This window comes from Girardinichthys multiradiatus, chromosome 14 (assembly GCF_021462225.1).
Source record: "Girardinichthys multiradiatus isolate DD_20200921_A chromosome 14, DD_fGirMul_XY1, whole genome shotgun sequence".
Taxonomy (NCBI): domain Eukaryota; kingdom Metazoa; phylum Chordata; class Actinopteri; order Cyprinodontiformes; family Goodeidae; genus Girardinichthys; species Girardinichthys multiradiatus.
The window spans coordinates 35,387,997-35,412,954 of NC_061807.1; the positions used below are offsets into that span (position 1 = coordinate 35,387,997).

The 24,958-nt window shown below is 38.4% G+C and overlaps 2 protein-coding genes across 4 annotated transcripts in view; one reads left to right on the forward strand and one right to left on the reverse strand.

Annotated features, from left to right (window-relative positions):
- si:dkey-172j4.3 (diacylglycerol kinase delta) overlaps positions 1-6,299 on the forward strand; it is a 97,246-nt gene extending 90,947 nt beyond the window's left edge. For all 3 annotated transcript variants that reach the window (XM_047385427.1, XM_047385428.1, XM_047385429.1), the window contains 3 exons: positions 1,062-1,175; positions 1,291-1,405; positions 2,239-6,299. In XM_047385427.1, the coding sequence (XP_047241383.1) occupies positions 1,062-1,175; positions 1,291-1,405; positions 2,239-2,291 (282 nt within the window). In that variant the 3' untranslated portion in view covers positions 2,292-6,299. The remainder of the gene's footprint in view (positions 1-1,061; positions 1,176-1,290; positions 1,406-2,238) is intronic.
- Positions 6,300-9,269: 2,970 nt separating this feature from the next.
- On the reverse strand, positions 9,270-22,246 carry zgc:92429 (uncharacterized protein LOC445063 homolog). Its single transcript, XM_047385234.1, has 11 exons — positions 21,968-22,246; positions 21,386-21,435; positions 21,253-21,309; positions 17,863-18,017; positions 17,491-17,594; positions 15,765-15,817; positions 13,874-13,944; positions 13,481-13,583; positions 13,102-13,221; positions 11,061-11,123; positions 9,270-9,982 (listed from the first exon to the last, which is right to left on the reverse strand). The coding sequence occupies exons 1-11, from the start codon at positions 22,029-22,031 to the stop codon at positions 9,521-9,523; spliced, it is 1,302 nt and encodes a 433-aa protein (XP_047241190.1). The 5' UTR covers positions 22,032-22,246; the 3' UTR covers positions 9,270-9,520.
- Positions 22,247-24,958: the final 2,712 nt, after the last annotated feature.

Sequence of the window (24,958 nt, forward strand, 5' to 3'; positions counted from 1 at the left end):
CTGCAGCTACATCCCTGTTTGTCTGAAAGCCATTCAAAGCTTTGGGATCTCACATCTCAATGTCTGCTGTCTCTCTTCTTTGTTCATTGTGTGTTATTTGTAGTTTCATCTACCCAGTGTGGAAGTGTAAGAAGAACATATATAAAAGTAGCTCTTCTTACCAGGCCGGATAACTAAAGAGTGTCTGTTTTAGGATTTTCCAGGAATGAAGACTTTTCTTTTTCTGATTTAAAGGTTTTTTTTTTCACTTCTACAATAACCTACAAGTTTTGTCTCATCTTCCCAGATCTTCCTTGTTATGAGACAAATCAGATTTAGGTTCCCTGTCAGGAAGCGCAGTCAGCAGGATAAATAAGCATACGTTTATGAATGCTGTAACAGTTCATCTCTTTCAGAAGATTATGCCAGTGACTTCTTATATTTACAACATTTCTACTTTACTTTGGGTCAAACATTCATTAAATTATTAAAACACAGTATGCTCTATAAGACTACTACCCAATACGTTTAGCTGACACTGGTCATACCTACCAAATATTTCTTTCTTCTGTTTTTGAAAAAATCTGGTCTGTAGGATTTCAACCAAAATGCTGTTAAACTTTTACTCCCCCGTCTACTGGCGATAATATCAGCAATAACTACTACAAAATAAAAAAAAGAAGGAGATCCTGAGTGTGGCTAAAGAAGTGATAGGTTAAAGGTTCTCTCTAGCCTGTTTTCTTTAACACACCTTTTCCTTTTCTTGAAGATAATGGAAACAGGTGAGAAAAAACAGGCAAATTTGGCAAGAAAATATAAAACTGACTTCACTTTTGCTGTGTTTTTTTAGAACAGAAAGTGAGAGTGGAAAAATGGGCCTCCATGTTGTTGTCTTTTAAAAATTGCTAGATATCCAGTCCACAAGTTAAAAATCACCCAAAACTCTTTTTTAAATGTAGACGGGAGGTGCAAAGAAAAAAACAAAACAAACAACAAAAAACATTATAGACAGACGGGAGGAAATGGAAATAAACTTTAAACGTTCTTAGATGGAGAAAATGATCAAGTTTCTCTTCTTTCAGTCGGATTTTCCAGAGGAAGAAGAACTCCGTTTGACTCTGAACAATCTCAGTGCTGAGCTCCACAAGCTGGATGACATCCATTGGATCTGTCCGCTCATGCAGTGCTCCGAGGAGGTATGTATTATCACAGAGTTAACAAGCTGCCACTGGGTCACCTCTGCTGCTCACTCCTAACTAGCAGCCTGTCAGAATATCTCTTGAAGTGTTTTGACTGGTCTCTTTATTTTAGGACTCGGTGAGGAGCAACAGTAAAAGCAGCAGCAGTATGAAGCTGAAGATTATACCCAAAACAAAGAAGGAGAAAGAGAAGCTCCACAAACAGAAGTCCAACAGTTCGCTCTCAGGTAAAAGCTCACGTGATCACTGTGATCTTTTTCATGCCATGTTTCTTTGCAGCCTGAAAAAATCTGAAATTTAGTCTATTTTCCATGTCAGGATAAGTATGGAAGAAAATACAGTATAGAAAGTTGTTTAACAGATTTATTCCTTGTAACCCTCTCTAAAGGTAGCAGAAATTCATCCATCCAGTGTAGTATACACCCTTCCACTGCTTTTTCAATGAGGTTCTGATCTATAACATGCACATACGATAAAATATACAGATAGGAAGCCTGCATACAGCAGACTTTCTGAATAACTAACATTTTAATGGATTGAAACGACAATCACATCAGAAAATACTCTTACAACATCGTATTTTGATTACTTTATAGATGATATTTAGGTTTTTCTTTGGCTTTTTGCTTCAAAACCCAATGCTCAGACAGTAAAATACCCCGTTAGAGACTGACATCTTCTCTCTACTAAAGTAGATCCGTCAACTTCATTCAATCCTTTGTGTTTTATCATGATTTATGGAATGACTGCCCTATTTTTACTCTGTTCTATTTGTTCTTTTAAAATGAATAAGATTGTTTCCCAATATTTATAGGATGTTTGATGGTTCTCTTGTTTTTCTTTTTTTATTTATGTTTTACTTCTGTTAACTTTAGTTTGTACAATGCTCTATAAATGTTATTTAACAACAATTTCTAATTTGGAAAGCCCTTTTTTCCTAAAAGGGAAATGTATCAGGATACATAATACGTTTTCCTCATTTCCCTTTTAGGAAAAAATGGCTTTTTTTGTTTATGAAGAGATGTGCTCTAATTGCCATTGTTTTCTGTGCTTCCTGTAGGAACATGGGATATTAAAGGTGGGGCAACTGAGGCAGATTCCTCAGGCAACTGAAACTGCTCTGTTACCCTTTATGACAGGAGAGGGCATGACCTCGTCCCATCCTCCTCTCTAATCATGATGCCCTGTGGCTTCCCAGAGGTGTCACAAACCTTTCCTACGTTTAAGCATTTTGCTCTGTTTTACTTCTTTGTCATTTGTATTTTTTTTGCAGACCAGTATGTTTTGTTTTCAGTTGTGTTTTTTAAAAAAGGGTTGTCTTTGCGTGGCATTGCTTTAATGCTACTATTCTGCTTTTATTTCTGTGAGTGCAGCCAGTAGAAAGTCAAAGAGGAAAACCATGCTGGTTGTGGAAAAACAAGGACATGCATTTACATGGTGCTCACCTTGCATGTCGGGTATAAACCTTAGTTTTTATTGTAAGTTGTTACAATCTGAATTTTTTTTCTTTCTCTTAATATGTTGAACTTCTGAATAGCCTTTGGACTGCATATTTATTTGTTGTTGCTACTGCCATGAGAACTCCAACGGCAACAAAATGAACAAACTGAGATGTCTCAGCTTTATTGTCTACTGAACTGGAAAATATCTTTAATGTTGCAAAAAATATACTGAGGAATGTACTTGTGTGAACTTTTAATAACCTGTGAATTGCGATGCTTTTCATTTTGATTTCACAGCGGTTCTATTGTTGTTGTTCTAAAGTGGTTCTTCAGTGGACTTGTGTGGTCCTAGGCTTTTGCAGTTACACTGCAAAAATAACCTTTACCGTGAGTCATTTGATCGAGAGCGCAGCCATGTGAAGCGGTCCGACTGCGGGATTTAAAAGTACATCATTCAGTTTCATCATGTGACTTATGTGGGAGTGAAATCTCACCCTGCTGTGTGTGTTTTACACTTGAATTCAGAACCGTGTTGAGGAATAGTACCAGATGAAATGACTCAGTAAGACTATCATCTTTGCCATTATCTGGTGAAGGTGTTTACAGAAGGAGGAAGCATCAAGGACACTTTGATTAAACAATGCAGCTTCTTAATGTGTTGCTCTTACTTTCTCATACTACGATTGTATATGAAATATAGGAATAAGGACTAATATCTATTTGAGTTTGCCTTGTCTGTGGTTTAAAAATATTATTATTATTACAGATATATATCTATTTTGGTAATCTGTGAAGCTGTCCTGGCTTTGCTGCTTCCCCCTTTGAGAAGCTCCTGGGCAATCATACATATAGATGCTGTTCTGTATCCCTGCATGCATGCCAAGCCTTTCTTTGCCTCACAATGGAAATTGCCTCAAAGTAGTGGATTTTAGCTTCTTTGTTGGGTCCAGCAACATTGGTGAACACCATACTGGTTCTACATCGCCTACAGAAATTGTGTGAAAAATATCATGTATTGAACACCATGTTAGTCCAAGCAGAATATTACATTTTTAAGCATTATTTGTGCTTGTATTGACCAGAGCATGGTTACTATTTGGCTAAGATGACTAAATCTAGAGCCATAGACTCTTGAGTAAAAACACCACAGTTTCACAGTATCAAAGTATTGACATTATAATTTAAAACAATAGTATATAACATGATCTAATTGCTTTTTTAAAAACAGAAAGCTATTGCTACTAAATTAATATACCATATTGATTATTACACTTATAATATTAATGTCAATGACGTTTTCTCATTTGATTTTGAAATGTTGACTTTAACTAAAATATAAAGATTTCCTAAATTTACTTGGAAGTTTTTAAGTCCTTGTTGGACTAAAAATTATATTGTTCTTCTATTCCTCTAATCACGAGCATAAGAAGTTAATGTTATTTGAATAGTCGGGCTATTTGCTAGGGTCTTTAACCTGCATCTGGCTGCTTAACAGACACGCCACCAATAGCTTACCTGTTGTAGTTTTCAAACGACATACCCTTGACATGATTGATGGGTGGTATGCTATAGTTTCCCCTCCATGGCTGTACATGTTTTTGCAACAGGAAATACTTCTTGGAAGCGAAAGAAAAATAAAACACTGGCAGTGAACAGCAACATGCGGAGGTGAGGCAGCTCTACGTCAAGGCCTTAACATACATGACAGTGTTCCTGTATGCGAGTTGATTGGATGTTGCCAACACAGATGTGCTCATATTATTTGACGCTGATTTTCTCAGAGTGCTAGCGGGCCCTAGTGCGCAAGTACAGATGACAAAGGTCATGTTATATAGGCTTTGATGTTGAGCATAAAGTAGAACAGACTAGGCGGCATGTATTAGGTCTTAGACCAGACTCCATAGTCACAAATATCTCCAGTTATTTCATTAAAATGGACTTGAAACCGATATGATGGAGAACTTCTGTGGTTTTAAAACCATGACTTTTAAAACCTTAGTAAACCTTGGTTCCGGCAACCGGACCATGCCTAACATCTTGTAAAATAAACAGAAATGCACTCAAATGTTTTTTTTTTATTTTTGTTTTTAATGTTTTGTTGAAATGTGAATGAAAACCAGGGCAAAAAGTTATTATTTTGCAAACTTTGGTTGCAGTTAAACGTGATGAAAATGTCCACAAACAGAGGGGTAAAATTATTGTGAAGTTAAACAAACAACTTACCAAAACAAAATGCATATATACTTGTTTAAAGGAGTAAACAAAGTAAACATAAACATTTTAGCTGTCATGATGTACTGAGAAATTTAAAGGCTAAATATAATTCTCTAATATAAAAACCCAAATAACAGCATTCAATTATAAACTAGCTGAAAAATTAGCAAGGCACCACACAATATTTTGTAGTTAAGTTTAGACTGATTTTTTGTGTTTTAAAAAATCACATTCATTGCTATTAGCTATTATGCTAATAACATTTCCTACTAATGGAAAAAGAATGCGACTATGATTTTGGTTATATCTTCAGATTTATCAGGATAAACCCCTGATGGGATGTAGTCACTGTGAGGCGCTATAGATGTTCAGCTGTCGTAGGATTGTGCTACTGTATCCATAGTGTGCCAGCTACACGCTCAAAACCTTAGAGGCTTTAGTGGTTGTTGTGCCAAGTCTGTACGTTGGGTTTAAGATTTAGAGAAGTGTGTGCGTGTGTGTGTGTGTGTGTGTGTGCAAGCTTTAGACGCGCTTCAGATGCGAAAGTTGTTGCGTGTCGTACATTTCAAAGTTTACTGTATCTTGCCTTGCACTTTACAATGAAGCAAACTTAATAGGAAAAAAAGAACATTTGCATATGTGCGTGTGTGTGTTGGGATTTTGAGTGTTTACGTGCATTTTTGTAAATTGATTTGATGAAAAGATATTTTATTTATGATATTGTATATGGATAAAAATGTGCTGGTAAAATGTAATATCTAACCAATCATAAAACGTATATAAATACAGATGTAAAAACAAAGGTTTATTACATTGGTGGTTTTCAACATACATGTGATGATGTCCTTGAACCTATCGCAGTGTAAAAGATGTGTAAAACTGTAATTATTCTGAAAATCTTAAGTCAACATATTGAAACTGTCCAGTGTTATTTATGGATTACAAATGACTCGTTTACACACCCGCGGTGTTCAGCCGGTGTCGAGCCAATCTTTGAGTGCTTTTTCTGTCACTTTCTGTTCGATTATAATATGCTGTACTAAAGATGACAAAGATGTTGAGATATGTAAGCCATTTTTTAACGATCATTTAATTGACTGTCTTTTAGATTTCTTTCTTGAAAGAATATTTGTCCTTTTTTTTTTTTTTCTATATTTTGTGTAATTAGTTTTTTTGAAATGCAAAATAGTTTTGGACCGAAACTCTTCCAAGCGCTTACCCGGAGCTGGAGTTGCGCCAAAAATGCCAGCGGAGGAATTTAAAGATTCGATATGTTTTGCAATGTTTGTGCAACAGGATTGGACAGCCGACATTGAACAGAGACTGTGCACAGCGCGCGAAGCCAGACTCGATGTTGCACGACCTTGTACATTGCGAGGTGTTTTTCCATGTTCTTATGTGCAGTGTATAACAAGGCAAAGTCAGTGCAACCCTCTGGAGATTAAATGAATTATTGAAGTGTGAAGGTTGTGTCTTTTTGTCATGATGATGAATTTTGTGTATCCCTGCTGCTTCATTCGGTATTCATTCATCTTCCAATTTAAAGTGACACTAGCTTCATATAACATGAATGTACTTCTGCTAGCTCATGTAGCTGTTAAAAAGTTAGATTTTAGAAGCTACTTTATTTAATGTATTTATTATATTCCTGTCAAATTGGATGGAGAATATCTCTGAACATTCAAGCATTGCCTTAGAGTATCAATCATATATACGTCTGGGTCATTCTAAAATATGAGCATGCTTTGATCCAAACCATTTAATTGCAGTTCTGGCTAAATGTTTAGGGTTGCCGTCCTGCTGGAAGGTGAACCTCTGCCACTGGCTTAAGTCCTTTGCAGGCTTTAATGGGGTTTTCTGGGTGATGTGCGGTGCTGGTTTTCCACCACACATCATGTTTTGCTGTAGCCTTTAAAATTCTATGTTGGTCTCATCTGACCAGAGCATCTTCTTCCACATGTTTCCTTTGTCCTCTTCAGACCTTTTTAAGGCTGTTTTTACATCTCATACATGAAGCCCAGATTTGTGGAGTGCCAACCAATAGCTTTTCTGTCAAAAGATTGTCACACCTGAGCTGTGCATCTCTGCAGCTCCTCCAAAGTAACCATGGTTTCTCTGAATAATGCAGTTTTCCAGGAACCAATGTGTGTCAAACACATAACCACCGTGTTCTGTGATATACAGGTCCTTCTCAAAAAATTAGCATATTGTGATAAAGTTCATTATTTTCCATAATGTCATGATGAAAATTTAACATTCATATATTTTAGATTCATTGCACACTAACTGAAATATTTCAAGTCTTTTATTATCTTAATACGGATGATTTTGGCATACAGCTCATGAAAACCCAAAATTCCTATCTCACAAAATTAGCATATCATTAAAAGGGTCTCTAAACGAGCTATGAACCTAATCATCTGAATCAACGAGTTAACTCTAAACACCTGCAAAAGATTCCTGAGGCCTTTAAAACTCACAGCCTGGTTCATCACTCAAATCCCCAATCATGGGTAAGACTGCCGACCTGACTGCTGTCCAGAAGGCCACTATTGACACCCTCAAGCAAGAGGGTAAGACACAGAAAGACATTTCTGTACGAATAGGCTGTTCCCAGAGTGCTGTATCAAGGCACCTCAGTGGGAAGTCTGTGGGAAGGAAAACGTGTGGCAGAAAACGCTGCACAACGAGAAGAGGTGACCGGACCCTGAGGAAGATTGTGGAGAAGAGCCGATTCCAGACCTTGGGGGACCTGCGGAAGCAGTGGACTGAGTCTGGAGTAGAAACATCCAGAGCCACCGTGCACAGGTGTGTGCAGGAAATGGGCTACAGGTGCCGCATTCCCCAGACCTGGGCTACAGAGAAGCAGCACTGGACTGTTGCTCAGTGGTCCAAAGTACTTTTTTCGGATGAAAGCAAATTCTGCATGTCATTCGGAAATCAAGGTGCCAGAGTCTGGAGGAAGACTGGGGAGAAGGAAATGCCAAAATACCAGAAGTCCAGTGTCAAGTACCCACAGTCAGTGATGGTCTGGGGTGCCGTGTCAGCTGCTGGTGTTGGTCCACTGTGTTTTATCAAGGGCAGGGTCAATGCAGCTAGCTATCAGGAGATTTTGGAGCACTTCATGCTTCCATCTGCTGACAAGCTTTATGGAGATGAAGATTTCATTTTTCAGCACAACCTGGCACCTGCTCACAGTGCCAAAACCACTGGTAAATGGTTTACTGACCATGGTATCACTGTGCTCAATTGGCCTGCCAACTCTCCTGACCTGAACCCCATAGAGAATCTGTGGGATATTGGGAAGAGAATGTTGAGAGACTCAAGACCCAACACTCTGGATGAGCTAAAGGCCGCTATCGAAGCATCCTGGGCCTCCATAAGACCTCAGCAGTGCCACAGGCTGATTGCCTCCATGCCACACCGCATTGAAGCAGTCATTTCTGCAAAAGGATTCCCGACCAAGTATTGAGTGCATAACTGTACATGATTATTTGAAGGTTGACGTTTTTTGTATTAAAAACACTTTTCTTTTATTGGTTGGATGAAATATGCTAATTTTGTGAGATAGTAATTTTGGGTTTTCATGAGCTGTATGCCAAAATCATCCGTATTAAGACAATAAAAGACCTGAAATATTTCAGTTAGTGTGCAATGAATCTAAAATATATGAATGTTAAATTTTCATCATTACATTATGGAAAATAATGAACTTTATCACAATATGCTAATATTTTGAGAAGGACCTGTATAAAGGTGACTCATAAGCTGAAGTTCTTAAGTGTTTTATAAATAAAGGAGGCTGAGTCATAATGCTTTCAGCTTATTTACATCCATTTGATTATTTCACATTCTGGGCTCATTTGGAATTTATAGCTGCTCATAATCTGACTTAAAATATTACATAAAGTCTACATTTTGTCACTTTTAATGCTCTACAAGCTAATTTAATGAAATCCATATCTATCTTAAAATGTGTGACAAAACCTGAACTGTCTGCACTTTTAATTGGGTTATATTTACCCCAGGTATGGGTCAGTATGAAATTCTCACAGTGTGTATACAAATATCACACTTTCAGAGTATTTACATTAAACATACAACCAAAATATTTCATATTACCTACTGACTCTTTTTGATTTTCTGTTTTAAATCAACCATTCCCACTGTTGCTAATGTTTTTTTTTTTTTCTTATTACAGTTATAAAGTGATATGAGTTTTATTTGATTTTGATATATTGACATAAGCAAAAATATAGGCTATACACGATAAGCATATTGCTTATTGTGCAGAACATGCGATCTTTCTGCCATTCTTGTCTTTCTTCAGCTGTCTGCTCGAACAGTCAGCCTGCAGTCAACTATGGGGGGGGTGTATATTTAGGCACTCAAATTTAACAGCAGTATTTAGCCGCAAAACTGAAGGCATGTTGAATAACTTTACACAGAGAAAAGTTTATTTCTTATGCTTAGGTTGCATCATAAAACAAAAAGATTTCCGCAGGCTCATTTTTTACCACCAAAAGAAAAGAGTTAAGTTATTAATATTCTTCAAAAATACCTCCAGCCTAATATAAGGTTATTACAGAAAAAAGAGACGTATCCTTTAACTTTGTTACATTCAGAATATTTAGCTTTGGTTGCTAAAAAAAAGAAAATTGTGTTTTTTTTGTTTGTTTTTTTACATCACTCCACATCAGCTTTTTGGTCCTCCAGATCCGGCATGTCTTCATATCCTTCCTGTTCCTCCTCCCTTCTTTGCTCCTCTAGCTTCCTCTTCTCCTCGTCTATTTTCCTCTGCTTCTCTATCAATCTTTTCATCTCTTTCTCCACCTCCATCCTTTTTAAGTTCTGCATCTCTAGTTCTTCCCTTCTCTTCCTCTGCTCTTCACTGACATTCTGACCATTCTTATTCTGCGGCGTGTCGTAGGCCCACTCCTCGTCCGAGTCGCTGATGTCATCATCGGCAATGTCCCAGTCAGGCTGGTGGGACTCTTGGATTTCATTGAAGTCGTCGTCTACAGGCTCCGGCTCTGGCTTGTAGTTTGGGTCCTCCAGTTTGCCCCAGGCCACCTGGTCGGACTTGCGGAGTGTGATCTCCACTTTGGATGGGACCATGTTGACTGAGCTCTGTTTGACATTGATCACCTAGAGGTTGGATAGGGGTGAAAAATTATTAAATAATATTCAGACTTTCATATTTAGTTGAGATATCTGTATCTCTTCAGCTAGATAACTTGAACTAAAACTAATAATCCTTTTCACACTACTCTCCAATTTTGCATTATTTGCTGTTATTTCAGCTTTTAACCTTGTTCTTTCTATTCTCTTCCTAGAAGCTACAGCTGGCCTGGCTCTGTGTCTACCTGTGACGCCTTTCTGGAGAGGGGAATCGTCCGAGCTTCTGCTGGCAACAACTTAATGCTCACCCTCTACCAATGATCCACATTTCCCTGTCTTTCAGTGTTTAACCCTTTCTCTCTCCTAGACATGGTGATTGACTGAGCTTTTACTGTAACTAATTATATGTGCTCTCTTTCAGACTCTAATCTTGAAAACTGGCTCAGAGTTTATCTGTTCTTTCTTTCTAGGTGAAACCACTAAAGGAGCTACATCCATTAACATTTACTTTTCCTTCCCATAGAAAGTACTCCTGGATCAGTGCTTTTGTGTTCTTTTTGTGTCTCTGCTCTGTTCTCTCAAACCTCCAGTCGGTCGTGGTAGATGGCCGCTCACACTGAGCCTGGTTCTGCTGGAGGTTTCTTCCTGTTAAAAGGGAGTTTTTCCTCTCCACTGTCACTACATGCATGCTCAGTATGAGGGATTGCTGCAAAGTCAACGCCAGTGACTGTCCACTGTCTCTACATGCTCATCCAGGAAGAGTGAATGCTACAAGTCACTGACTGGATGCAATCTGCTGGGTTTCCTTAGATAGAAAAACTTTTTATCCAATTTTAATAAATAACTGAATCTGACTGCACTGTTAAATGGTTAGGATTAATTGGAATGTATGAACCTGACTGTTGTGTAGTGCCTTGAGACGACATGTGTTGTGAATTGACACAAAATAAATAAACTGAATTGAATTGAATTGAAATCACCAGAATACAAAGCTGTGCTGAGTTTCTCTCCTTGAAGATTTGCACCAATAACTAGAACATCACTTCTCATAATTGGATTTAATGTTATTGTAAATCAGAGTTATTTGTTTGCTCGTGATACTTACCCCCCAAAGGTGGAATTCTCTCTTGAAAATTTTATTGTTCTCAAACTGGATTTGACATAAGAGCTGCATGAGAGAAAATAGAAGTGAAACCATGGAAAAGTAGAAAGCCAAAGAGTGAATTCCTTGTCTTATTCATTGAGCTCTAATGGCAATTAAATTTGTATTTTATAAAATGTATATATTGTGACAATCTTGACATGAACTCTTTAATTGAAAACTGAAAGAATAGCTGGAAGCTGGTCTGTCTTAGATTTAGAAATTACCTATTAATGATAACACTGACTTATTTTGATTATTTAGGTAGAAAAAGAAACAAAAGGAAAACATAAGAGAAAGAAACATGAAAATCACTACTTAAAGAGAACTGAGAATGAACCTGATCCCCTTTTGCTGATTAAAGGGTTAACTTTATTAAAAGTTCTATTAATGTCTCTGTTTCTCTGATATTTAAACACGACTTGATGCATAATGTGGAGTTCTAAATGATGGATTGAAATCTATGGGAGACTTTTGGAGGAGAGTAAAAGGAGAAGTAAACTCCATGTGGACCACCTTTGGTCCTGAGCTCAGCCACCACCAAACCGCCATGATAAAACTCAAGAAGACTCCTTAATAAGGTCTGAAATCAGACTGTTGTGTCACTACTGAATTTGGGCCTTAGCTGATGCAATTCTCTGAGCTGTCTCGAACCCTGCTGATGGACCCAACGACTTCTGGGTCTTCCCCATGGTCTCCTCCCAGTGAATTGTGCCTGGAAACCCTCCAAAGGGAGGCAACTTGGAAGCATCCTGATCAGATGCCCGAACCCCCTCAACTGACTCCCTTCAATGCAGAGAAGCAGTGGCTTTACCTTGAGCTGCCCTGGATGACAGAGCTCCTCACCCCAGCTCTAAGGCTGAGTCCAGCCACCCTCTTGAAGAAGGTCAGTTCGGCCGCTTATATCCGGAATGTCGTTTTTTTCAAACATGATGCATATCTCATGACAATAGGCGAGGGATGGGATGCAGGCAAACCCATAAAACGAGAGCTTTGCTTTTAGGTTCATCTCTTGCTTCACAACAGACTGACTTATGTGGAAAATATGCTACTTGCCTGTATGAAATTCATTGATAAAACAGGTGCTTCTGTAGGCTTTTTAAAGTTGTAGCTGGTATCTATTTATATTATTTGTTATAACTGCTGATTATTTTTATGTTTTACAACTTAAAAAGATTAACCGATGTAACCTGTAACTTTTAGGGCAAAATTACTTAAAAAAAAGTATAATTGGTAAAAATGCTCTCTTTACTCTTTAGGACCAGACTTCTCTGGTGGTATCGGTCTTGCTAATCCTCATTTTACTAACATTACAAGAAGGACACAAAAGGTTGATTAATAAGTTACTTAAATTCTGTAAAGGTTTCATCACCCCTTAACGTCTGTCTTAAAGTCTCTTCCTTTATGAGCTAGCGCTGAGTATTTTTAGCTAGCTGTAGCATCAAAAAAACACAAACTAGTTCTGTGAACAACTACAGAATAAAAAAAAAAAAAGCCCCAAAGCCTGAGACATTCAGATAGAACTTTTATATTATGTTGGGTTTATATTATTATTGTATACAGTTAATCCCAAACTTTTTTAGCCCTGGAAGATTTAGGTTTAAAGTATTATTAGGATTTTGGAGCATCCCAGTTAGAATCCCCACTTGAATCTGACAGAGGATCTGTGGAGGCAGCTAAAGATTAGGGTGATGGCAAGGGGGCCTTCAAAACATCAAATGTTGGGAGATCATTATCAAATAATAAATGAGCAAAAAAGCTGCTCAGCAATTATAAGAGGCTGAATGCTGCAATGCCAATAAAGATTATTAAGAAGTGTATAAATCATTTTCAAGATTGTTTCCATAAAATGTAAAATGCATCATAAATCTGTCTTGTCAGAAACAAACCTTTTGGTTGAATTAAAATCATTTTTAATTAAAATCTTCCAGCGGTACAAATAATTTTGGGGCTTAACTGTGCATATGAGCCATTTGTCATGGATTTAGTGCAATATGCTACTCACCACTGTTTGATTAGCTTCTATGCTGCAGAAATCAGGGTTGGCGTTCTTGGCGTAAATTGTTACCACAACAGTGTTTCCAGTTTGGTGCCAGTCGTGTCGACATCCCACCTTCTTCTTGTCCTGAAAACATACATGTATGGAAAAAATAATAATAATAATAATTCAGCGAGAAATAGAGCTTCTGAGATGCAGAATGAACATCTGGATAATACTCCACCCTGTTTATGCCACCAAGAAATACATAGTGCACACCAACGATACAGCCAGATGTAGGTCATCGATATCACATTCTATCTGCTTTTTTCTTGCAAAGTTTAAAGCAGTCCTCAAAACTTCTGCTCATCCCTGTTGCAGTGCTTTCTCCAGGTGGTCCACATACCTGCTTTGCAACCCAGCGGTGTTTCCCCGTGGCGCAGCCCTTCTGGTCCAGGAAAGCATTGAAGTCTGTTGTCTTTATGCAGCAGCAGCTCCAGTATTTGTACCTAATTAAAGAGATGATCACAGTTAAGCGATCCAGAGAAGAAAGAAAAGCAGCAGTATGTTCAGAATTCTTGACGCCTTAACAATATAATTCACTTTCTATTGAAGCTTATTTCTGCTAGTTACTTTATGTATTTCAACATTTTAGCGGCCATCACTTGTGATTTGCTTCATAGAATCCATCTAATTGCTGTTTGGGAGCAGAGCCATAGAAATATTATGGTACTGGAATAATGGATTAGACCCTGGGCAAACAAGAGGAAACATGCAGCAGTGAATTTCTTGACCCTACCCCTCATGGAAGACGGGTGCTCCGGTATGGTGTGTGCAGACCTCCATGTCAGTATCGGGGCCTTGATAGACCTGAGTATACAGACAAGAACCTAATGATCACAGTGCAAAGATGCTCTGATCGATGAATCCTGAGTCGCAGAATAAGATCATCAGTCAAGAACGTTTTGTTCTGGATGCAGAGTATCTGAATCTTGAGGTCTACAAACGTCTAATCCAGACGAACATTTGAGATCAACTACTCCTCTGGTGCCTTTCAGGGCCTGCAAATTTTATATATCCAGCCCTGTGCAGTTTCCAGGGGTAGTGGTTCCAGCTCTGGAACCGGCAGTTCAATAAGAAAATGTATGCAGTTCCTAGATACGTCCACCAGATGGAGCTCTTAAACCTTACAGGTTCTGAAACCAAGTAGAATCACAGCAGTGTTTGAATTCTCCTGCCTGGCTGTATTTATAAGGATCTGAATGTTTTTTGGCAACATTTTAATGGGTCTCATTTTTAACAGACCTTTTTGAGGGCCTAAAAGACCTGTTTGAGGGGCTAAAATAATGACGTTTGATGGTTAAGTGTTCCGGTGATTAGCTAAGGGAAATATTTGTAGATAAAATCATCAATGTGTATGAGCTGATGTTCCTTCCACTATTTAATGACTTGAACAGTTCAAATTCAGGTGTCTTGAACTTTTTTACATTTTTTTCACATTAGAACCAAAACCTTCACTGTATTTAGAGCAATTTAGATCAACACATAGTGGCACGTAACTGTAAAGGGGAGGCACAAGTGATACATGATTTTAACTGGATATTTTACAAATAATAGTACAAAACTTTATAAAACCTCTCTCCGGAAGTCTTTTGGATGATTTATCTACCAGCTTCGCACATCTCAAACTCAGTCAGATTAGACGGAGAGCACCTGGGAACAACAGGGTTTGTCTTGCATCAGATTTGCAATTGATTTTACATGTGGACTTTGACTGGGCCATTCTAACACATGGATATGCTTTGGTTCAAGCACTCTAATGTACAGTAGCTCTGGTTCTATGTCTCAAGCCTTTCTGCATCCTCCTACGGGATTGCCTTGTATTTAGCTCCATCTTCCTATTAACTCTGAGCAGCTTCCCTGTTGAAGAAATGCATCCCCACAGCATAATGCTGCTCCCACTGTGTTTCACAGTGGGGATGGCATGTTTTGGGTGATGTACAGGGGAGGTTTTCTGCCACAAATAATAGCGTTGCTTTTTGTTCTCTAACAAACCTCTGAGGGCTTTACGAAACAACTTCATTCATACTGAGATTGAATTACACACAGATGGACTCTAGTTAGTAATTAGGTCACTTCTAGTTGCAATGAGATGCAGAGGATGTTATTAACAGGTAACTGAGTAAAGGGGGCTAAATAGACTTGCAAACCATAGATTTCTGATGTGTATTTGTAAAAAGCTTTCAAAACCTTGTTTCCATTATTTCCAATTTATCATAATGCACCACTTCATCTTGGTCCCATTAAATCCCAGTCCAATCAATTGATGTTTGTGGTTGTAACATGACAGCATGTGAAAACTTCAACTCTTAAGAATACCTTCAAAGGGCTTTGGATAAGGTTTGACAGTAATGATAATATGACCAATTGAAAGAGATAAAGTTCAAATTATAAAAGACGGTTGTAGACAGACAAGATCAAATGCCAATAGGCTTCCTTAACATGAAATTACTGCATTCTGCAGTTCTTGCAGTTTCCTCCCATGTGCAGAGATCAGCCAGCGCTGCAAATAATGAATTTCTCAGCTCTTTGCTGATGTCCGATCTGTGACTATTTTGGGTCTCAGCAGGAACACCAGGGACATTACCTAAACATACACACACTGAAACACACCAGGAGGAGACACTCACTGTTTTGCAGCCTGTGTTCTTGCAGCACGTCCCATGCATTATGTTCATGTTCTCTGCAAGACAAAACAAAGACATTTAAAGGACCGTTTTACGCGATTTTCAATTACATTGTATTGAAAAATAAATGTTGATATTTTTCAGAATAAAGGCGCAGATTAAAAAAAGTTAAATTCTTGGGAAGCTTGAAGGAAAAGGCTGAACTAGACTAAATAAACTGTTGAATTAGGCATTAAATGCATGTAAATGTATGTCAACGTGTTCATAGCGCCAACACAAAGTAGTGCATGATGGTAAAGTGGAAGAAAAACTAGACATGTTTCAGAAGCTATTACAAATAAATAAGAAACGTATGGCATGCATTTCTATTCAGCCTCTTCACTCTGACTCCCGCAGATAAAATCTTAAGCAAAGAATTGCCTCCAGAAATCCCCTAGTTAGTGAATAGACCCCACGTGTGTGTGGTTTAATTTCAGTATAAATGAACAAGCAGGGCCATTTTTGCCATTACTCCAGCTTAATGTTACATCACGTTTGAAAAAAAAGAACTTAGAATTTTTGATAAAAATATCCTACAGGAAAAGTGTTTTCATTTTTAAATAATCACAGTTTTATTTCCGTTTTTTGGGGTTTTAAAAGAAAGAAAACTCTAAAGATGAATGTATTTGCCTTTTTTAACATACCTTTCCACAAACAGTGACAAAAAAATAAATAAATCTAAAAAGATATTACTGGTACCTTTCACTCTGATGTGGACATTTAATAAATAACTGTAAACTGCATTAGTTATTATATTTAAAAACATTTGTAGGTTTTTCCAAGTTATATAGAGCCATTGTGGAAGGTCCAACGAGAAGCAGTCAAGGGGCCCATTGTAACTTTGGAGGAGCACCACAGCTCAGGTGGAAAAATCTATAACCAGGACAAATTTAGTTATGCAGTACACAAATCTGCTGTTCATGGATGAGAGGCACAAAGAAAACCAGAAGAAGTGCTATTTGCAGTTTGTCATAAGCCATGTGACAGAAGGTGATCTGGTCAGACGGGACCAAAAATGAACCTTTTAGCCCTACATGCTAAACATTAACACTGCACAAAGAATCCTCACTGAAACATGGTGGTGGCAGCATCATGCTGTAGGGAAGCTTTTATTTAACAGGGACAGGTACAGTAAAACAGGGAAAACCATTTATTAACATATTAGACTTCACAGTTATTCATTACATTATGTTGGATTTGTTTAGGCTTGTAGTTGTGTGAAAAAGTCTGTATATTCCTTTATTTCATGTGCAAACCTAACAAATAAAGTAAGTGAAATACAAATAGATACCTGAGAAACAAACTTTATCTCTGATTCTCAGCTGTTTGTCTTCCTACATTCTTTCAGTAGGTTAATTAGTGCAGACTGGAAACTTATAGCTTGAGGAAAATATATCTATAGAGTATGTTTAGAAACATTCTGAATGTTTCAGAGTATTAGGAGGTAAATAGGGAATTTTTATACTTTCCCTTGACATTTAAGATGTTCTCTAAAACACTAAGCACAGATTTGAATTAATGATGTTGCTTGTTGCTTTTATCTTCAGCACTAATTTGACAGCTAGGGTTTAAAGGCAGTAATGAGGATTTTTTGGTCCCAGTTCTCTTGGGAACGTGTGTGCTTCAGCTGCTATAAGGACTGATGGTCCACAGTGTTTGAAGCAGCATAGATGCCTTCAGGAGAACTCACCTTTCTTCTCGCTCTCTGCACTCTTGCTGAGTCCCAGTTTCTCCAGCTCCTGAATGAGTGACGCTGACGCTTTGTGGGGCAACTTGGTCATGGGCTGATCTGAGCTGTGCAGATATATACACACATATAGAAAAACAATTGTGTTACCAGAGAAATATGCATCAGTATAGGCTTACAGACCCACCCATGCTGCTCTATGCTGCATTATTTATTGCAAGGTGTATGCTGTGGCCAACCTTACCCTGACCTCTCTGAATGAAAGCTGCTTGGATCACACTAACAAACTGTCAGAACGCCTCAGAATCCCTCCAGATGAGTGAAACAGAGTAGTGGAGGGTGGAAGTAAGCTGATAGTGACCCCCAGCCCCTCACCTGGGTCGCTCTTTCTGCAGTGCCTCAGCAGATTTGGGGCCCTGGTAGATGATCTCATGGTCGTTGGTGTGTTTGATCTCCCCCTTATCTGAGGACACCTCGGGCCTCAGTGGCTCCTGGGGCTTCACATTGCTGTGGCGTCCGCGGGTGCAGCCCTGCAGGTGAAAGCACTGGCGTTAAGCTCAGACCAGGACCTCCCGATCTCCCTGGGATATAGTGTGGATCGGGTTTGAGAAAATTCACGCAGGGCTGTAAAAAAATATTGCGCTCTTTCAAATTTCTTCTGTTGCTTTTTTGTCACACTACAATGTTACAGATCATGAAAAAAAGAAATAAAAGAAACATAGATGTCCTTCAGGAAAGCAATCAAACCTGGCCTTAGGTCCCAAACTGATGGACATACATTCTCCTTAAGGATTCCCTGCTAGAGAGCAGAATGCATGGTTCATTCATGGGCAAATAGACCAGGTCATTATGAAACAAATCAGTCCCAGACCAACATACTACCACCACCATGTCTGACTGTAAGTATGATGTTGTTTTTGAAATGCTGTGTTAGTTTTAAACCAGATTTATGTGGAATTACACCTTTCAAAATGTTGCACCTCGGGTCTGTGCATGGAATTTTTTTTCAAACAGTCTTGAGGATTATTAAGAGTTTTTTTGGGAAATGCAAGAAAGGCTTTTCTCTTCTTTTTGGTCAGCAGTGGTTTTCCCCTTGGACATCTGGAGGCAATTTATGCCCAATGTGTCCCTTAATCATGAGGGTTATGGTTAGAATCTTAATTGAGGGAAGCGAGACCTGCAGAGCTTTAAAGGTTGTTTTAGGTTTGTTTGTGACTTTTTGGACCTTCTGTTATTGGAGTAATTTTGGAAGGTTGGCCAGCTAGTCCTGTGAAGGTTCACCACTGTTCCATGTTTTCTTCATTTCATGTATAGTGACTCTCACTGTGGTTCACTGGAGTCCCAAAGCCTTTTTAATTGACTTCTTACCCCTTTTAGAATGATAGACGTTAATGACTTCTTTAAATCAGATCATGCTGTGTTGCTTTTTTTAAACCTTTTACCCTATTCCATGTTGTCAGACAGGTTCTGTTTAAGAGATTTTTTGGTTCTGTGGGTCTCGCCTAGGTGACTCTGGTTCAATTGAATGGAACAAACTATTAAGTCAGTTATTTTATGATTTAATTTACCATAATTTCCTAAACCAGGTTTGTTTAGATAGTGTTTTTTTTCCTTGCTAAATGAAACAATTAATTAATAATAATAATTAATAATTTTTACATTTACATATGGAGTTTTCGCCTGACAATAAATATAAAATTTGTCAGATAAAATTGGTTTGATGATCTGAAACATTTAGGTGTGACAAAAAACAAGAACAACAACCAAACATGATGAAACTCTGAGGGGTAAACTATTTTTCACAGCATTGACAAATGTTGTCAAAGTGAACAACACTTCAGCAAACAAAGTGATGCAACACAGAGGTTATTTGCAATGCTGAAACTATAGCATGGGTGAGATAATTGTGCTGTTATTATTTAGCTTTAAAATACTGAACAACTGTAACTGCAATGTGCAATAATTTCCCTTTTTTCTTTCTGATTTAATTATAAAAACACAATGGGAACGACGATATAAAACCTTATAGGCTATATCTTAAAAAAAATATATTTGATGGGTCAAAAGCTTTCATGGCCAATGCAAACAGGAAAAACCCCATTCAAACAGTACACTCCAGCTTAAAGTGTCTTTTGCAGCAATGAGTCAGAAAACCATGATTCATCAATGCAGACAATTCAGTTTTAGCAAGCAGTTTTGACTCTTATTTCCATTTAATGGAAGTAAAAAGTATTAAAAATGCTTTTATGTGTGTGTTTTCACAAATACAAAAAAGGCTTCACAAATTCCTTGTGTTTTTTTCACAGGGACGTTCAGTGATGAATAGAACATTTTAGGTTTGACCAGTCAAAATGTTTTACAACTTGAGATGATCAAGGATTCCTTATTCCTTATAAACTGTGTAAAATAGCCCTTTAATTTAGTCCTCTAAAAGAAATCTGCGATTCAGACGCCAACTTCAGGGTCATTAGCCAGATGCAGGGTGCTCACCCCCCACCGACTGAACATGCATAAGCTACATGCACTAAAGACCTCAGTTGGGCCCACCCAACAGATAACCGCCCCCCCTCCTTCAGTGCTTATGCCGCACCGAGTCATCACCACTCTTGCAACGTCTGAAAGATCTTGCTCTTAAATTTAAATTTTGTTTATTCATTTTTAAACACTGTAACTCTGTATTTTAATGTGGAAAATGACAAATATAACTCCTATCCCAAAGCATCAGGGTTGGATGACATTTGACCTGTAGCACTGACCAGTATTCTTTGCAAGTCCATGGAAAGGGTCATAATTAACCATTTGTCTCTGAGTGGATGTTTGGATCCTCAGTTTGCCTATAATATTTACTAAGCTGACTTTAATGAATACAGTCAGTAAACATCTGCAGCAGCCTCAGAGTTATACCAGGTTATTATTTATTGATTTTAGTTCAGCTTTTAATTATGTGCAAATGCATACATTGGTTAAAATGCTCTGTGATATTAATATTAACAGCAACATCATTCAGTGGATAAAGGCGTTTTTTAACAGACCGATCCAGGTCACCCCCTATTCGGGGACTTTGTTAAGGTCCCCTCTGGAAAGAGATTTAGAGCAGTAAGAGCAACCAAGAACATCTATAAGAACTTTTTCGTACCGGCTGCAATATTGTCGCTCAACTGTTGATCATTATCTAGACTTTGTGAACGTTGTGTGTATGATCTTGATGTGCTTTGTCATTCAGTGTGAATGTTTTTTTGTGTCTTGTTTTTATGTTTTCTTTAAACCACCATGTGAAGCCAATGACAAATTTCCACACATGTGGACAGATTAACTTAACTTGCCAAAAACCACCACATTCTGATATGTTTAGTGTAAAAGTAAAAGTCAGAGATTGCTGATTGTTGTTTTGGAGATATGCAGTATTATTAACTACACCAAAACTTCGTACTGAAATTCTAAGTGCCAGAGCGCCACACAGCAGCCCTTGACTGAGCAGTTATTGTGTTTTAGATTTCTCTTTCTAATTTGGACAGTACTCGCTGTTTTTAGAGTGTGACATAAATATAGTCAGCTTGGCATGGCAGGTGAATGAAAAAGTATCTTCTGATCGACTCAGACCAGCTCCCTGATCCCTGCGGAAGAAAAGCCTTCTCACATTTTTCTCTTTACTCGATTACAATTTCATCAAAGGGGCTGAATATTTTCAGATAGTTTCCCCCGCTCACACTCCAAATTCTCCGAGGATCTTCAATGAAATGCACTTTTTCATCCCTGAGCAATTACCTTGATGGAGAGAAACTCTGAGAAGTCTGTCGTCCTCTTCTTACAGCAGGACCAACCCTATAGACAGACACATGTACATGGAGTGATCCTGTATACGTTTTGGATCAAAGTGTGGACCTGAAGATCAGCTCACCTTCAGGGCATCGTGGAAGATAGGGACTCCTGGATGGAAGAGGCAGGAATCTGTTGCGCGGGTGGGGAAAGGAAACGTCAGTCTGCATATCGTTCTCCAGACAGTCAGCAGTTCCTAGCAGCTGTTCACACAGACAGTCGAGGCTGCATAGAGGTGCTGGATGTCCCATATAAGGAGCCTCCAGCAGTCCTTCCACAAAAACGTGGCTGATCACGCTCGGCATGCCTCTCACACTACATGCAGCAAGCTGACTCTTTATTTTTCTTCTTTCTGACAAAATTCAAGTCCAATTGGTTGCTCTGTACATACTTCTGTGTGTTTATTATGAATTTGCAAACTTTTTGTTACCAGCAATTTCCATTTGATTTGCACATCAAGGCCAGACAAATCCAAGCATGGTAACATGTGCTTGAGTTCAACCTAGGCTATCACTTCAGCTGTCACAAAAACTAGGGGAAAACTTTTGGGATGGCTCATCAGAAGCAGGAGAAGCAGAAAAGATTTGTGCTTGTTAATGAAATTAACTATAACACAGCAATCCAGAGCACAGGAAAGAAGCAGAACCAGGCAGAAGGACCTCACCATCCTTGTTCTTGTCATTGTCAAACTTCTCCCCGCAGCCTTTGTTGTAGCATAGCAGAGCCATGTTGGACCTGTTGGTTTCTCTGATGTCTTCTTCCTCCTCCTTACAATCTGTACTTCTCTGCTTAGATATCTTTCCACAGGTTGTGTGCGTCTCCTGGTCTTAATGCTACTTTCTGGCCTCCAGAAGATTCTCTGCTCAGGCAGAAAGGAGAGATCCAGAAGGTACGATGGTCTTCTGGAGAGACAGCAAACGGGGCTTCTCGGCCTGGCTGAATGGAAGATAAAAATAGCAGCTCCCTCCTCTTCTCGCCCCTTCTCAATTTACAGCTGTCACAACTTATCTGAAGGTGGGTGTCGACATTCCTCCTGGTGAGCACCGGCTGTCACAAACAAGCCTGGTGTGATGAGGCCAGAGGCTGCCGCAGTGAGGCTGACAAGATCTCTGTCACTTTCTGCTCCTGGAGCAGCTCCACATCCATGAAATAAGGAGCTGCTGTTCCTTCTGTAGACATGTTTGTTCCAGCTGTCAGTGAATCTAAAGGGAGGATGAGAGGCCACGTTAAAACTGATCCAACACTCTTTCCAGTTAGTTTCTATAGTGCTAGAAACCTGCTGTTGTTATCTGTAAAACTCCTATTAAACCAATATACATGTATACAAATATTCAGCTCTTTACTATGTTTACATGTTGATGTTTAAACCTTTTTTATTTGTCCCTGATTTGATTGCAGGTAAATGTCAACAATTAACTTAAAATATCCCCCTATCATGTAGTCATACCCCCTTTTGTGTAAAAATATTTTTGTGAAAAGCTTCTTGTTTCAACTAGCTCTCAGATGTTTGAAGAGTTTCTTATCCATACAGTCTGTTTCAAGTCACCCCACAGCATCTCAACAAGGTGAAGATCTGCACTTTGACTCAGCCCAGGGTTTTTTTTATTTAACTCCACTTACTTCTCAGTCAGTCCCTGGTGGGTTTACTGGTCCAGTTCTGCTTCATCTTTAACTTTTTCACTGATGGTCTCACATTTTCCTGAAGCACCCTCTGATGCTCGGAGGAATTCATGGTGGCTTCTATGATGGTGAGCTGACCAGGTCCTGCTTCAACGAATCATCCCCAAACCATGACACTTCCTCCACCGTGCTCCACAGCTGGTTGTTTTTCTTCCTGGAAGAGTGTGTTTGGTTAAAGACAAATATGTCCTCCGTTCTGGGGTCCAAATATTTTAGTTTTTGACTCATCTATCCAAAGAACAATATTCCCTGTGAGTCTGCGAGTGTGTGAGGGGAACCAAGCGACCCAATCCAACCTGAGTGACAGTCGAACAATCATGTTAGAACTTTCTGAAGTGGATCTGGATACATTTAGGTAGAAACAGATCACAGACCCAACTGCAAACAAATGTTGCAGACAGCCAATAAAAAGAAAGGGTGAGATACGGCATCAGCTGGGAGCCGACTTTTCTTAAAAACTTTATTTGTACCTATAAAACATTATGAACATGAATGTACAACAGCATCGGGAATAATATAATCTACTTGCAAACACATAGTGATAAAAACAAACAGGAAAAACAGCATACTCAAATATTTAAGACAAAAATACAGCAAATGATGAAGGCTCTTATTGAAATAAACGAAACAATTCATGCATTGAACATAAAGGTAATGGAAGTTAAACAAATTTAAATTTCTACATGAAATATTCTCCACATAATAAACCGTCAAACCATGCATTCTTAATGTTTATCTGCAAGCTCCAGTTTAAACGTTATATTGTGGTTTGTTAAGAAAGAAATAAGAACATTTTTAAATTGCAGGCAACATTAAAAGTCATTCCAAAACCCACAAACAAATACATGTTTGTGGGTTTTGGTCAGGACCGTAAAAACATGTTCCAACCTCTCACCAGAAGCATAAAGAATACAGTAGAAATAATCCAAATCATAATTATTGCTTGTTAAATTTAGCATATTTTAAAATACATGTCTTACAGTCCGAATTCAGAGAGTATCTTATACTGCCACCTACTGGTATGTTTGTCTACTGGTAAAGTTGTCCTTTGCAAGAGTTCCCACAAGAGCCCAGTTGGTCTGAAAAATCCTGTAATCTGTGTCTGTTCCCCAGTCTTTCAGTTGTAAAACATAAACCACTCTCTTAGTGGGAACACCTGACCTTTTCTAAATCTGTCAAGACTAGGAAAGTGTCCCCAGTTTTACTTAGCAACATTTTCCTCCTTGCAAACCTACCATGAAAGTTAAACTCTCATTTTAAAGGCATATCAACAGAAGCAAGAGCCTGCTGTAGGTCCTATGATGACATGTTAAGTTTTATGGAGACTTTTTTTTTTTTTTTTAGCATCTTGAGTTCTGTTTTTACAGTGATTTCAGGGCATTTTAGAAGTTTTTTTGAATGTTCTCCACTTGTAGGCAATATTTTATACAGTAGAATGGCAGATTCCTTTGAGACCTCTTTAAATCTCTTATCAGACTCATAAGCTACTGCAATAGACCAGGTTTTAGTTTTTGTAAAAATGGTATTTGAGACATTTTTATTATTTTTTTATTATTATTGGAAAATGTGTTTTACAATCAATGTAAATCCAACTTTACATTGCATTCACTGCCAAATCTCAGAGGATGAGGTAAAGGAAAATACTACCTTCAAAATAAAAGCCCTAAGATTTCAAATACTTCAACTTCAGGCAAAATCCAACCTGTGTGAGTGGTAACCATTTCAGTGACAGGTATTTTAGAGGCTCGTTTAGACTCTTGCCAATTTATTCATCGTAATAGTGTGATAGCTTTACACAACTTGTTACTACACTGCAGTGAATTGCGCATTCCCATTTATTTGAACTGGATTTTATTTGGGATCATCAGAGTGAAGGGGGCTGAATGCAAATGCATGTCACACACGCTCAAGTTTTTATTTAAGAAAAACTCATTTGAAACCAATTTCCCTTTCTGTTCACAGCTTGGCATTACTT